General features: G+C 38.1%; 2 protein-coding genes across 2 annotated transcripts; both read left to right on the forward strand.

Annotated features, from left to right (window-relative positions):
* Positions 1 to 7774: 7774 nt before the first annotated feature.
* Positions 7775 to 11967, forward strand: slc25a43 (solute carrier family 25 member 43). Its single transcript, XM_020923550.2, has 5 exons — positions 7775 to 8241; positions 9193 to 9434; positions 9801 to 9973; positions 10949 to 11083; positions 11451 to 11967. The coding sequence occupies exons 1-5, from the start codon at positions 7970 to 7972 to the stop codon at positions 11661 to 11663; spliced, it is 1035 nt and encodes a 344-aa protein (XP_020779209.1). The 5' UTR covers positions 7775 to 7969; the 3' UTR covers positions 11664 to 11967.
* Positions 11968 to 12448: 481 nt separating this feature from the next.
* Positions 12449 to 14470, forward strand: slc25a5 (solute carrier family 25 member 5). The gene is made up of 4 exons (XM_055159623.1): positions 12449 to 12664; positions 13251 to 13737; positions 13815 to 13955; positions 14050 to 14470. Exons 1-4 carry the CDS (start codon positions 12554 to 12556, stop codon positions 14205 to 14207), a joined length of 897 nt encoding a protein of 298 aa, XP_055015598.1. The 5' UTR covers positions 12449 to 12553; the 3' UTR covers positions 14208 to 14470.
* Positions 14471 to 14602: the final 132 nt, after the last annotated feature.

Raw genomic sequence — 14602 nt, forward strand, 5'->3', positions numbered from 1 at the left:
CTCACTGGAGCAGCACACAGGAAGAGTGCGGCGCGGCACGGCACGGAGCGGCACGCAGGTAGCGCCGTGCTCACCGTCCTGGACCAGCCTGCAGGGAGCACGGAGCAGCTGAGGATCTGTAGAAGAAAGATCCTCAATAATCCACCCTGACCCGATACACAAAAATATTATTATTAATAACATAAATAATAAAGATATGCATTATTTACAGGCCTCCCTTTATTGTGACGCAAAAGTATTTTACGTATTAATTAGAACAGACACCAAGACGGTAGCACAGTTAAAACAATATCCTGACCTAGGCCATAATTTGCTTTCACGAAATCTCAAAATTAATGGGCAACCTTGAGGGATTTCTTATACATAGGTAGGCTACAAATTGCACTCAAACATTACAATGTGTGGAAGGTGAGAATTAAATCATTATATGGAGTATACAGAAAGTGAGATTCATACAGGCCATGGTACAGATCAAATTTGAAAATCCCCTTATCATTCCCATGGATTTTCCCTAAAACACCTGACTCCAGTTTTTGAATCCTTTGGTACTCTAACATTTGCGTCTGCCTTATAGATTTAATGTAATGGTAAATGGTAACAAGTTGAATACTGGAATACTTAGAGAGAGAATAGAGAAAAATCAGATTTGAAATTCCACCGAGATCATTTTGTAAATACAAAGTGTAAAGCAGCAGTTGAGAGGCATGGACTGACAGAAATTATATTGTTTGTTTTTTCCCATTTCAAACTTGATGTCAGTTACTCAAAATTATATACATGGAATGTTCAATTAAGTTAAAAAACTGCATCATTTGTGGGTTTGTTTAGCCCATTGATCTAATTTTTATTAAAAAAAATTTTTAGAATACATATGTGGGTTATAGCGTTGGCCAACGGAATCACTTCTTTTTAAGAGAATTTAATTGATATAGAATGTGTTCTTATAAGTCACAGTCATTAATGTGGCTTAGAGGTATGACATAAAAACGTTAATGCTGCAATTCCTAAAATCTCAACCAGGACAAATCTAGATTTTGCAGAAACAGAATAATACACCACAAAACATTTAATCTGGACAGTTTTAGGAAATTATATTTTATATTTGATCCATTTATTTTTGCAGTAAAGTGCAGTTGTGTGCCAACCCAGAACTGCTTGTATAGTGATTGCACAACTCTTTCCACTGTCTTATGTTTGATATTATGTTTTCCAAAGGCTGGTGTAGAAATATGAAAGGACAGTGACATTTGAGGGTGGTAGAAGATACACTACCCCCTGCAGAAAGGAGGGGAAGTCTGTGTGCCATAAAACCTCTCTGTTTTCACCAGGATTTATGGCTCTGGAAGGAAACCTCAAAACCAAGTGGCATTTGCTGATTCCAGTCACAGAATCAGACAGTTAACAGTGTTAACATGGTCCCATCAGTCAATATTTAATTATTCTGCACCAAAACCTTTTAAAATGTACATTGGAAAAACTATACACTAACTTTATACCAACATATGGCATTTTTCCATCCTTAAGACTCAAATATTAAACTAATCCCACTGGATATTTAGCGGCAAACTTACTTGACCATTTGTCCATGCTGTTTTGTTTCAGACTTGACATGTATATTTCCTCTCAAAAACTGAAGTCTAATGAACGGAAATTATTAAAAGTGAATTATGTTTTATAATTCCAAGTGTATAGTACGAAGATGAGTGCATTAATACAACAGTTAGTACAAGAGTGACACCATGTGGAAAGAGGTCAGTTATTAATATTTCTTTTGGTTCAACTATTGGAGTAAAAGAAAAAAGCATGACTTCAGTGTCCAAAAACTAAAAGTGGAACTTGTTCAGTCCTTTTTCTACATGAAGTTTTCAAGTGTCATTTGTATCTGATGGGAAGCTATGGTGAAGAGACCAAATAAACTGTGAACAAACACATACAGCCCATCCTGAGACAGTGCTGCTCTCTCTCGCGCGCACACACAGACACACACACACATGGAGCACAGCAACCAACAAACACGAACGTGGCTGTTTGTCTTTCCTGGGATCAGTCAACATCCTCTACACAAACATGTGCTCACAATCTTACACCATCAGCACGGGCAGCTGCACTCTCACTCTGCCACAGCTTTGATCTGCTCCTAGAGCACTGATAATGATGCCACGCACACCTCCTATAGCCACAAAACAGTGGTGCAAAAGCGGACTAATGGCTCTGTACAAGTGAAAGTGAAAAACACTGTATAATTCATTGTATTTGTGTCTATTACCATTTGGACCTCATATTTGTCATTCATCTGTAAAGCCAATGTAATATGTAGACACTGTGCGTAAAAAAGCAATGGTAGCCGTGGGCATTTTGTTTACATGTTGCTAAGAGACAGGGGAAGCTAACATCTGCAGTAACTCGCTAACCCACCCCCTGTAGCCTCAGGCAAAATACAGAATCTTGCCTTTAGCAAGACATCAAGGCATTTGGTTCAAGCTACAGCTTGTAATGCAGCCCCGGGTACAGCTCAGCCTCCATACAAAACTTTTTGGCTTCCCAATCCCACAACAATGTCATTTTAACACCGGCTGAACTTAAATGCATTAGTATTAGTATTAGTATTAGTATTAGTATTAGTATTAGTATTAGTATTAGTATTAGTATTAGGGGATGTTAGAGATCTTTGTCACTAAAATGATATGTAAACAGCAAATTAATCTCTTTGGTTTCTGATCATGGTTATTCTGATCATTAACGTCAGTTTTTTGCATTTTGCAAGTAATTTAAATAATCTCAGGTCCAGAAATCAAATTTTGGTGTGCATGTAAACAAAGCCACTGGCTGTAAAGCTGGTACTTTACAATGTATGATTTTAGCATTGAACATATATGTTGTGTGTATATGTTCTGGTAATGTATTCAGAATGCTGAGCCTTGTTCTGTCCGTATGTGTCTGTATATTTGTTTGCAGAGTAAATGTGTGTCATGATCTTCAATGGCTTGTTTGTACCTGCTGTTGACCTGCTCGTCCTCCCAGCAGGACCCCCTGTATCCCAGGATTAGTCTCTCCAACATCAAAAGGCCACAGTGATTCTTATCAGATAATATTCTTGGCGGGCTTCCCTCCCCTTTGAGTGCAGCTCTTACACTGTTGACCTGGACCATGTACACTGTGCTCTGGCCCTTTGGGCTTTCCTCATCTTATCACCAAGATGACCTGGCTGTGATAAGACAGCTCAGCCTCAGGATTTCTCTGACCACCTCACCTGCATAACTCACACATGCGTACAGTATAAGATTATTTTATTTTTTGTGCTATTATATTTTCTCATGGTGGCCATACCTGTTTGATCAAATTTAAATGCTAAATTATTAGGACAATAAATTAAATGCATAATAAAATTGACAGGGGGAAAAATTGACAGGGGGAATTAATTAAAGCTTTTTCAGAGTATAGCAAAAGAACAGGGGTGTACAAATTTTCAGGGAGGGCAGACAGACAGAGCACTGGTGTCCAAAGTCATGACCCTGCCCTGACCTGGTTGAAGGAAATGGTCACACTGCTTCAGACAAAGCAGTGCTCGGGAGAGTCTGGGGGGCTGGCTGGTCAGCATAGAACAATGGATCTGTGCTCTAAGACCAATAGCCACACAAAGGCCAGAGAAACCCCCCAATTCCCATTGCTACATTGTAATAGAACTGGCATTTCACACTGGCCTGTGAACAGCCATTCAATCAAACTACTGTTTAACCTGACCCCTGCCTACACAAAAATTTCAGGTTTTAGATGACTGACCTTAGTGACCCTCTATAGCATCTTACACTAATAATTCCTCAAAAAATTCTTGCAGGTAACTTTAGAAAATAAAGAAGCTTAAAGACACAATAAAAACAACTACAGTAAATATTGCTGTCAATATGCATGTAATCAATGGAAGACACAATAAATAATGTTTGTATTGATAGGTGCACAACCCAATAATTCCTGAGGGAACAGGAGACCTCAGCAGACCCTCCGTCTGGGTCAACACCCCCCAAGCCAGGGCAAAAGGAAGCAAGCACATGACCCTTTCTGTGGCTAAAATACTGCTCCTCCCTGTTACCTGTCCAGGGCCTGCATCAAGGTGTGGGGGCTGCATATCAAACACACAGGGCCCTTTGAAGTGGATGGAAACACAAACACTGATCTGAGAAGAGTCGTAACAGCTTATTTGTTCCCTTTAGTCATTCATGGAGCTCATTGTTGAATGTGTATGTCTTCAAAGAGGGGCTGCTTGCTACAGTGGTACAGTAGCCAAGGAGGTCCTAGGGCTCTGTGCCGACTGCTTGGAGAAAAGGCCATCTGGCTTCCTGTTTCTTAGATTTGATATTGATTTATTGGATGTACATTGGAAGATAAGGGCACACCAGCTGTCAGAAGTTCAGTGTGCCTAATTTTGTCTACATCCTTTGTACTCAGATTCACTAAAAATATTTGTTAACAATTATTCCTAGCCACACATTTCAGAATATTCACTAGTTTATAAATAAAATATACATAAACTGATGAATTGTTGCTCTACAAATTTAAAATATTATACTGTGTGATACTGAAAAACAATCATACAATCATCAAAAATAAACTTAATCCAGTCACTGTAATAAGAAAAAATAAGTAAAAGTGCTATTTCATTAGCAGTAGAAATAAGTGTTACTAATTATAACTAAATATCAAATCCATTATACACAAAAGCATCAGTGGCTATTTATGAGTGATTTTACACACTTTTTGTTAGTTAATTTATAATGCTTCAGAGGTGAGAAAACGGTAACCTGAATGTTTGCTGTAATAAAGATTGTCCTTAGTAATGAGGTGAAAAATTGCATTTACTATTCCTAACAAACGCTTAGCATTAACAGTGAAACCTATCACAGAAACCATTAATGCAGAATTAGGCCCTTATAAATAACAAGTCGATCAGTGCTGTGAAGTGAGCCGGAGAGGGGCAGCAGTTGGCCTGGGCTCTGTATGCAGAAGTGTGAACATGGTGCCAGGATGACTAATACTTTGTCTTATTTTTCTCACTTGTGTGCCCCCACACTTTGAAAGGACCTAACATACAGACAGGGCATGGTGTCGACTCAGGCCTGTTCCTCTTCCCTCCCCCCACCCCTTTCTTTCCTTTCTTCCAGCCCTCTGATGTGACTGTCTCAGATAATGAGGTGAGAATTTTATTGCACCTTGGCACCAGTCTGTGAGGACAGGGACCCAGGCCAGACACAGCAGTGCAGGACATGGGCGCCCTCTGTTGACCACTGCGGAGTAGATATACACTGTGGATTGTGAGGTCACGAAGATGTACTTCAAAGTGAGAGATCAAGGACTGACTTGCGCATGACAGGAGGAGAATGACAATGCCACAGCCAGACTACACCTACTGTCACATGCTCATCCCACAAACACAAAGGGATGCAGGCAGCTCTCGCACTACTTTAGAGGAAGTGCACAAGTAGGGGGGCCCACAGTACATACAGGAAGAAGGCAGTGCTCTATCTGAATTCTATACAAATACAAGCTTAGGAAAAGGTCAGGTTAAGAGCCAAAGGAAGGGCAGACAGAGGAGACAGAGTGGCAGTTTCATCTTGTTTGATTACTGAAGCATATTGATAAGATAATGAGATACAGAGAGAATCCACATGCTGCATCTCTTCAGTTAGTGTTGTTATCAGTGTGAGGGTCTTGTACTAAATCATCAGTGTCAATAGTATGTCTTCTATAACCACTGATATAAGCCAATCATATATGAATTATAGCTTTTGTGTCAAACAGTTGAGATTATATGTTTTCACTATTAATTGTATTTAACTATTATATTTAGAAAATGTAATACATCAGGCAATAACTATATAAATAATAGTTAACAAATATTCTAAGAAGAAGTAACTTTTAGTATATGGAACTGGAGAATATTCCTCTCACTCCCTTTTCAGACTATATAATTGTGTAATGAAATAAGTAGGCCTAAATATATATGATCAAATATATGAATTTGTTTATTTGATTTATGAATTAGTTCACTCCTGGACGAATGATAGTTACATACATTCTCAAAATCTGATTAATAGCACATTTTTTTGAGTTATTAACTATTTAAATTACATGTAAACAGCAAAATTATCTAATTTCATTTCTATCATAGTCCCTCTGATTACTCAAATTATTCAGATTTTGAGGTTTGCATGTCATTTAAATAATCTTAAAAGTCCAGAAATCAGAAAATAATCTGATTTTGGTGAGCATGTGAACAGAGCCACTGATAATTATGATCTCTAATGATTCATATAGGAATCAAACGGATCACATGGAAAAGTCCACATGCAAAAACACACTCTCACCATGCCCGCCCAGTCAGTGAAGCAAGTGAAGGGGGTCTTGTAGACAGAACCATGCATGTTGTCATCCCAGCAGGAGAGGGAGTCAGCCTGGTGAGCCAGTACAAGGAAAAAACAAACAATTCATTGACAAAAATGGCAGCCATTGATCCCTGCTGAGAAGTACTAGTCATGCATTAAGCGTGATCTTACATGTGTAAATGATAAATTAGGAAATAGGCAAGTGCCATTCCGAAATATATAATAAAATCCAAAACACCCCCAACATATCTGTAAAATATCATAATATAGATCATCTTTAACAGTGATTATGAATTGATTGCATATTAAGACGTCACCATTCTGATCAGCATAGACTGAAAAACTCTTTAAGAAAGAAGTTAATTCCAAAAAATAAAGGATAACAAAACTCTCTCTCTCTCTCTCTCTCTCTCTCTCTCTCTCTCTCTCTCTCTCTCTCTCTCTCTCTGTCTGTCTCTGTCTCAATGTTTGACGTAAAATTCAAGTAAAATGGAAGAAAATGTAATTTTCTTACTTGATGTTTGATGCATTTGATGCAGATTTGGTAAAGATAAAGTACAACCAAGGTTACACAGAGAAATAATCAAGTTGTAGCCTAAATGTAAAGGCAAAATATGATGTCGTGTGAGTAACCTACTTTTAAACTATAAATATGAGCTACAAATATATAAACACTTACCTGATGGTTCAATGCCACATTTCAGATCGACTCGCCTTTCCTTTCCCTTATGGCAGTCAAATAAAGTGTAATAATAATAATAATAATAAAAAGGCAGCGTTGTGAATGTAACTCATCAGTCACTTCATTTTAAGAGGATAATATGTACATTAAAAGTGCATTGCGTAACTTTCTGGTGGAGGGACCGTTAAATGCTTTACTTCATGTTAGAATATTTCACAGTATGATGTTAAAACTTTCTATTTTCATGGAGACCAAACCAGACCAAGTTACGGTCAGATCTGTGAAAAGGCAATCCGCTCCTTGTCAGAGTGCTTGTTCTTCTAGATATTTTGAGTTATAAATCGACCTACAGTTGAATAAATGTAAAGTAGAGCTGTTTAATGTCATATTGTGAAACATTCCAGACAAAGCAATAACATCTCCATGAAGAAAATCATTTGAGGGACCCTCCACCAAGTTACACGATGCACCTTTAAATTATACGCGTATCAATGCGTAACAGTGATAAACAAAACTCTTTTTACTCTTTGTTATTATAATATATTGTGATGTGTGAGTTACGTTGTCCAAGTCATTTCCCTTGTGAATCAATAGAGTTTGCCTTAGTCCAAGTCTAAGTCTAAAATAATGATAGTGTCTGCCTACCTTAGAAATGCTTTGAACCTGTTATATACTAAAAGTAAAACCATTGGTGCCATCTGGTGGTCGGGACATGCCCTGTCAGTTTATGTACAGGAAAAGGTTGTAGGAGTTTGTCACTGGACACTGCAGCATTGGACAAGAGCTCAATTCGTCTGCCTTTCTATATTTGGATACTTAAAGATTAACATTTTTTCCGGGGCAACTACACTTTAATCGTCGGGTTTTTTGTTTTGTTTTGTTTTTGCTTTTTGTCGAAGGGCCAGAGATTATGGCCGCAGTAAAAACGGATAACAGACTGACGAGCTCTCAAAGCTTTGTATGTGTTGGATTTGCTGGAATATTCAGTAAAACTTTTACTTCTCCATTGGAGGTGGTGAAAATTAAAAGTCAAGTGGGGACTTTTCACTGCAAAAAAGGCTTCTGGCAAAGTTTTGTTCTGGTCTATCAGAACGAGGGACTCCGGGCGTTTTGGAAAGGAAATCTTGTCTCTTGTCTACGGTTGTTTCCATATACAGCGGTTCACATCACTACATACAAACAGTAAGCATTTAGGTCATATCTTTTAACTATTTTTTATAAGTTTGTTTTGTTTGTTACCTTAAAGCCAAGACTTAACACTTAACTTGAGCTAACAGTGAATAGTGTCTTGAAATTCTTTATTTCAGCAATATTATCCACAATATAATATAAGTGACCCAAATAGAATAGTATGGTTTTTTTTTGTTTTGTTTTTTTTTATCATTTTGCAAACCATTTTAACTTATTTTTCGAGTTTGTTTGGTAGGACATACTTCCTTATATTTTCAGCCAATCAGAAGGGAGCATTTGCTCATTCGATGTTTAAAGGTATTTTATCCCACAGTTTTACCTGACAGGTTTAAACGTAGCACAACGTACCACGATATAAAGTAGTATTGTACGATGCTGTACAATTTATATATCGATGCAGGAAACATTACAGTTTATTATCTAAAAAAAAAATTGTAAGATTTTTGTAACAATTGTAACAATGTTTTTGCCTGTATGCCAAAAAACGGGTTGTAGTGTAAGTGAAGGATCTCTGGCCAGGTTACTTCAGAGCAAAATTACAGACAATGCATAAAGCCCATTAAAGTATATTTATAACCTAATTTTATGTTAGCTTTCGAGAGAGTAGATCATAAGCAAATGTAATCTGACCATGTAGCAGACACAGTAGTTTTCAAATCAATGTACTAAGTACATTAAGTAAACGACATTGGTGGTTATAATCTACTCATTGCACTAGAATAAAGATAACACAGTGAAAGTCACATGCTATGGCACTTCTTATTGGGTTGGTTATAATAAATCAGTCGATTAAATCTCATTGCATGAGATTGTTTTCTATGTGAAAATCTGGATAACCTATGTAAAATAAAATACAATAATGTATGTAAGGTCCAAACATAATTAATCAATAATGAAAATCTACAAAAAGGTGTAATGCATTGCAATGTTCTCTGTTTTAAGGATAGTTCATCTTCACATGGATGAAGCGGGCTTTATTTCCCAGTGGAGAGCCATATTCGCTGGTGGGTTAGCAGGTGTTGCAGCTGCACTCACCACTTACCCCCTGGAGGTGGCAGAGACCAGGCTGATTGTGCAGAACAGCAGAGAACCCACATATATTGGCATAGTTCACACTATCTCGAAGATAAACAGAAATGAAGGTCTATTTTCTCTCTACAGGGGATTCTCTCTGACAGTCCTCGGTGTGTATGCATAATGACAATCCTCTACATAAATAACAAAGTAAATAATAATCATCTTAATTGCATGTTACTCTTTATGTTTTTTTTTTATTGTCAAAGTCATTGAGTGTTCAGAAATTATCTAGGAAAATGCTTTGGCGATTTTCTTTTCATGTTTTTATTTGTTCCTGATGAAAATGCACAATAGTGCAAAGAATAACAATACATAATGTAAATGTACACAACAGAAGACATATGTTATTAAAATTTTATATTATAATTATTATTTATATTATATTAAACCATAATAACTAAGTGAATTTATATTAATATCAAAGTTATTAACATTAAATAATATTTTAATATTAAGTATTTTTCTTTCGGTAGGAGCGTTTCCATTCTCTGTTGGCTGCTATGCTGTTTACATGAATCTGGATCAACTCTGGCGGGAGCCACAGTTTCGCTTTACCCCCCTACAGAATCTAATAAGTGGCTGTGTTGCTGCTGGTGTGGCTCAAACCCTTTCTTACCCATTTGAAACTGTAAAGCGTAAAATGCAGGTAAGATAAAAAACAGTCTATAAGGTTAAACATAACCCTGCAACCTCATTGACCTTAAACTTACTTTGTCACTTATTACTATGTGGCCTTTAAGAGGGCAGTATAAGAGACCAAAGTCAAGTTTGTTGGGTCAGTAGTGTTACCCTACACTCAAAACACTGAAATGTGCTTGTGGCCTCAGATTAGTGTTGATTACCTTACAGTAACTTCTATTTTTTGTCTGTGCATAGAGCCTCACAGTTTCAATGTACACATAGTGTTAAAAGACAGACCTGTAGCCTACTTGACCATCTAAATGATATAAGAAACAATGGCTCTGCGAAGAGCAGAATACTACATCCGGTTTATCAGCCTATTATTAGCAACCACAAGGTTTAACAGCAGCTGGGAATGTGAATGTGTCCCGTGTCTGCAGAAACTATAGATAAGTTCTCTAAAGATAGAGTGTAACTGTCAAACAACAAGCAAGCTTTATTTCCAATATAGAATGGATGAATACGTTCTTTTCTCACATTTTTAAAGATCGAGTCTTACATTTTGCATAGATAATCAACAAAAATTAAGTAGGCTTTTAACGTTGATGGATTATGGATGGATTATGATTAACTTCAGAGATTCATATTTTCATAGCTCTAAATTCTGAATTAAATCTAAACATGCTGTTCTTCTTTCAACCGATTATTAGTGAAGTTGAAAAGGCACATGAAACACCTTACATGTTACAGATGTTGAAACAAATTACCTATTATTTTCTCTTTTTTAATCCGGATATACACATATGTGTACACATATTATTTATCTTTGTAGGCCCCTACCTGAATTATTGTGACAACTTTAGGGCACCCGCATTGGTATCCAAGGTTAAAATGTTGTGTCCTGGTTGTGTTTTTAACATAGAGCAAGCTTTTAAAACATTTTAGGGTAAATTGGGCTAAATTGTTCTGTTAGTTCTGAATCATTTTTGTTTCACTGTAGGCACAGAGTTCCCGGCTTCCCCATTTTGGTGGTGTTGATGTCCATTTCAATGGGATGATTAACTGTTTTGTTCAGATTGTGAAAAATAATGGTTTCTTTTCACTGTGGAATGGCCTTACAGCAAGCACAGTAAAGGTATGTCTACAGTTTTTACTGATGCACTGTTATATTATTTGTAAGAGCACTAGCTCCCTTGACCTGTCTTAGAAACTATAATGACAACCAAAATAACTGCACTGCACATGCTTGGGAACACGAGTGACTTTATGACGGAGAACAAAATGTAACCTGTGGCCGACTCTGGGCTTTGAGGAGGGAGGGGCGTGGAAAGCTATGCTCAGAAGTACTTCGTGGCAGGAATATAGCAAATAAAATTAGGAACAGCATGACACAATTGTCTTACACTATGTAATGTCATTTTGAAAGGAGAATTGAAGATAAATGTAGATCGACACAATTTATCAACAGGATAAAAATTTACATAAAACTATTGTCTTTACAGATTGTTCCCTACTTTTGCCTTCTATTTACCTGCTTTGAGATGTGCAAACAAGTTTTCCTTTACCGCAATGGGTATATTATCTCTCCCCTGAGCTATAAACCAACACCGGGAGTGGACCAGAGCCTGGGACCTTATGAGCTTGAAGAGGTGAAACGCTACTTGAAAAACAGAAACTTTGAAACAGAAGAATCATCTTTACGAAAATGTTGGTGAATGTCCACTTACACAAGAGGCCTATACAAACCTTTACCATAACCACAAGACCTCTCTTTTCATTTACAATGCTATTTTGTATGTCTGTGAAAACTTTCTAATTTGATGTAAGATGGTTATATTATTACAGTATTGTATATTATTTTGGAATAAAATAATAAATCACCATAACAGTGTTCATCAATAGGCTGACTCTTGCCAGAACATCTATTGTTTTACTTTAATTTAAAGCTCATTAACATTTTGACTATTTGATCTGTAACATAAATGTTTAAAACTTTTATTAAACTCGTTTTGAGATGCACAGTTGACCCTGCTTTTGATTTTAAGTTTCTTTAGTAAAGGGCAGTCTTTATAAGTGCAATGTCTATATTTTTTAATTATTAACAACTATAGGAGCCAGTCAGCTAATCCAATCACTTTTCTTTACTCCACACAGTCGGGACACCAAAGGACATACACAAAAGTGATGACCTTTAGCCGCCATAGTCTCAAGTCATTCATCTCAGCTGTTTCAACTGACATTTGGCACGACCTTGAGCCAACCAACCCTGTCAAAACTAGTTCAAAGTGAAATTGGTACACAAACATATAAAATATTCGTGGAAATGCTTTAGTTAAATAGTCTTCTAATAAGTTGGGATCATAGTGGTTAAACTTATAATTTATGTGAGTGATGAGGCACCGCACCAAATCTGAATCCAAGGACATCGTTTAGACCCGCCCCCTCGCGCCTCCGCGGACCAATCAGAGGCGAGAGTCGAAGTTACCGTTTCCTCTCGCGCTCGGTCCCCTTAAAATCCGCTCTCTTCTACATCGCTCCCGTCCATTTCGACCCCACCAGCAAACTCCTCTGACCACCTCCCCTGAGCTGCTCAACACATCTGAACATGGGTGACCAAGCTATTTCTTTCCTCAAGGACTTCTTGGCTGGTGGTATTGCCGCTGCTATCTCAAAAACAGCTGTAGCTCCCATCGAGAGAGTGAAGCTGCTTCTTCAGGTAAGCGCCGTGTTCAGCTGTGTTCAGTATTTGTGGCTAACCTCTGCACCAAAAGGAGGGACGCTAATCCACACCCATTTGCAGCTTGGGATACATTGTATAGGGATATTAGTGATGAGAGGAAAAGATGATGCGAGATGTGTTTCTAAATATAGACTGAGAACATGCATGTCAAAGATGGTGCAGTCACTGAGGCTCGACGTAATTGTGGCGTATCAGAGTTGTTACGTAATACACCGATCAAGCTGCAGCTGGATAGGCCATTCAATCTCATCAGTGCTATCTAACTGAATCAGTAATGGCGAAAAACGCTGTGTCAGGCTTTTAAATGTTCATATCTTTCACTTTTGGGGTGTAATTCGGAGTGACAATACAACATCCAAGGTCATAACAAGGTTTACGCCATGATTCCCCTCCTCTGCATCGGGCCTGGTCCCAGCAATGGGAGGCGGGGCTGTGAATTGTTGAATGGATGCCGTCACAGGCACGTGTATGCAAATATCGCTGGGGCAGGGAAAGGATTTCACGTTTTTATCTGTGTCTGTACTTGTCTCCCAATGTTAATTCAATGTTTTTGTTTCTTTAGGTGCAACATGCCAGCAAACAGATCGCAGCCGATAAGCAGTACAAGGGTATAATCGACTGTGTAGTCCGTATCCCCAAGGAGCAAGGCTTCCTCTCGTTTTGGAGGGGCAACCTAGCTAATGTCATCAGATATTTCCCAACTCAGGCCCTCAACTTTGCTTTCAAGGACAAATACAAGAAGATTTTCCTTGATGGTGTTGACAAGCGCACACAGTTCTGGAGATACTTTGCAGGAAATCTGGCCTCTGGTGGAGCCGCTGGAGCAACGTCCCTGTGTTTTGTTTACCCCCTGGACTTTGCCAGAACACGACTTGCAGCTGATGTTGGTAAAGCAGGAGCTGAGCGTGAGTTCAAAGGTTTAGGAGATTGCTTGGTGAAGATCACAAAGTCTGATGGCATCAAAGGTCTGTACCAGGGATTTGGTGTCTCTGTACAGGGCATTATCATCTACAGAGCCGCTTACTTTGGCATCTATGATACAGCAAAGGGTACGTTCAAATGAATATTGTTAGTTGGTCAACAAAACTATGCATAATTGTATTTTTCTTGATTTGTTTTTTTGCAGGAATGCTTCCTGACCCAAAGAATACACACATTGTTGTCAGCTGGATGATTGCTCAGACTGTGACCGCAGTTTCTGGTGTTGTGTCCTATCCCTTTGACACTGTCCGTCGTCGTATGATGATGCAGTCTGGACGCAAAGGAGGTAATTGACACAGTGAAGCACTAGTAAAATAATGATTTGGCTAAGGTGTATGGTAATTTTGCATAATGGTCTAAAAAATTTTATGTTTTGGCAGCTGACATTATGTACAGTGGCACCATTGACTGCTGGAAGAAGATTGCCCGTGATGAAGGTGGCAAGGCTTTCTTCAAGGGAGCATGGTCCAACGTCCTTAGAGGCATGGGTGGTGCTTTTGTACTTGTCTTGTATGATGAGCTTAAGAAAATTATCTAAATTTTATCTTCACTGTTCGATTCTAAAGATTTAATTGTAACAATTGTAACATATCTTGTACATTTGGAAGGATTTAAATGATGTGATTGTATTTATTGGGACCAGCTAGTGGTAAGCTACTAGTTGAAAGGAGGGAATCTGTTACGTATGTTTCTCCTGACCATTGCCATTTCTTTTTGCTTGTTTTGCCCACACTAGAATGTTGTTCCCTGAGCACAGGAATGTTGCTGGTATTGAGAAATAAAGGTAACCCTATGAGTAAATGTGTCATTTGTTATTGTAGGCTATGTCGTTCCTGTCAGATTTAAATATTTCACAGCTTCCTCACTGAAATGTAACCTTATAACCAGAACTACCCCCTCAGTTGTAGCTGGAACTGAGCCAATATTTGCGGA

Source organism: Boleophthalmus pectinirostris, unplaced genomic scaffold (assembly GCF_026225935.1).
Source record: "Boleophthalmus pectinirostris isolate CB_2022bp ecotype Guang Dong unplaced genomic scaffold, ASM2622593v1 HiC_scaffold_23, whole genome shotgun sequence".
Classification (NCBI taxonomy): Eukaryota; Metazoa; Chordata; class Actinopteri; order Gobiiformes; family Gobiidae; genus Boleophthalmus; species Boleophthalmus pectinirostris.

Bases quoted from the DNA above. Each gene is read 5' to 3' on its own strand.
- slc25a43 (XM_020923550.2), top strand. From the start codon at position 7,970: ATGGCCGCAGTAAAAACGGATAACAGACTGACGAGCTCTCAAAGCTTT. The intron at 8,242-9,192 runs GTAAGCATTTAG...CTCTGTTTTAAG, and splicing joins CACATCACTACATACAAACA to GATAGTTCATCTTCACATGG. The intron at 9,435-9,800 runs GTGTGTATGCAT...TTCTTTCGGTAG, and splicing joins ATTCTCTCTGACAGTCCTCG to GAGCGTTTCCATTCTCTGTT.
- slc25a5 (XM_055159623.1), top strand. From the start codon at position 12,554: ATGGGTGACCAAGCTATTTCTTTCCTCAAGGACTTCTTGGCTGGTGGT. The intron at 13,738-13,814 runs GTACGTTCAAAT...GTTTTTTTGCAG, and splicing joins CATCTATGATACAGCAAAGG to GAATGCTTCCTGACCCAAAG. The intron at 13,956-14,049 runs GTAATTGACACA...ATGTTTTGGCAG, and splicing joins GCAGTCTGGACGCAAAGGAG to CTGACATTATGTACAGTGGC.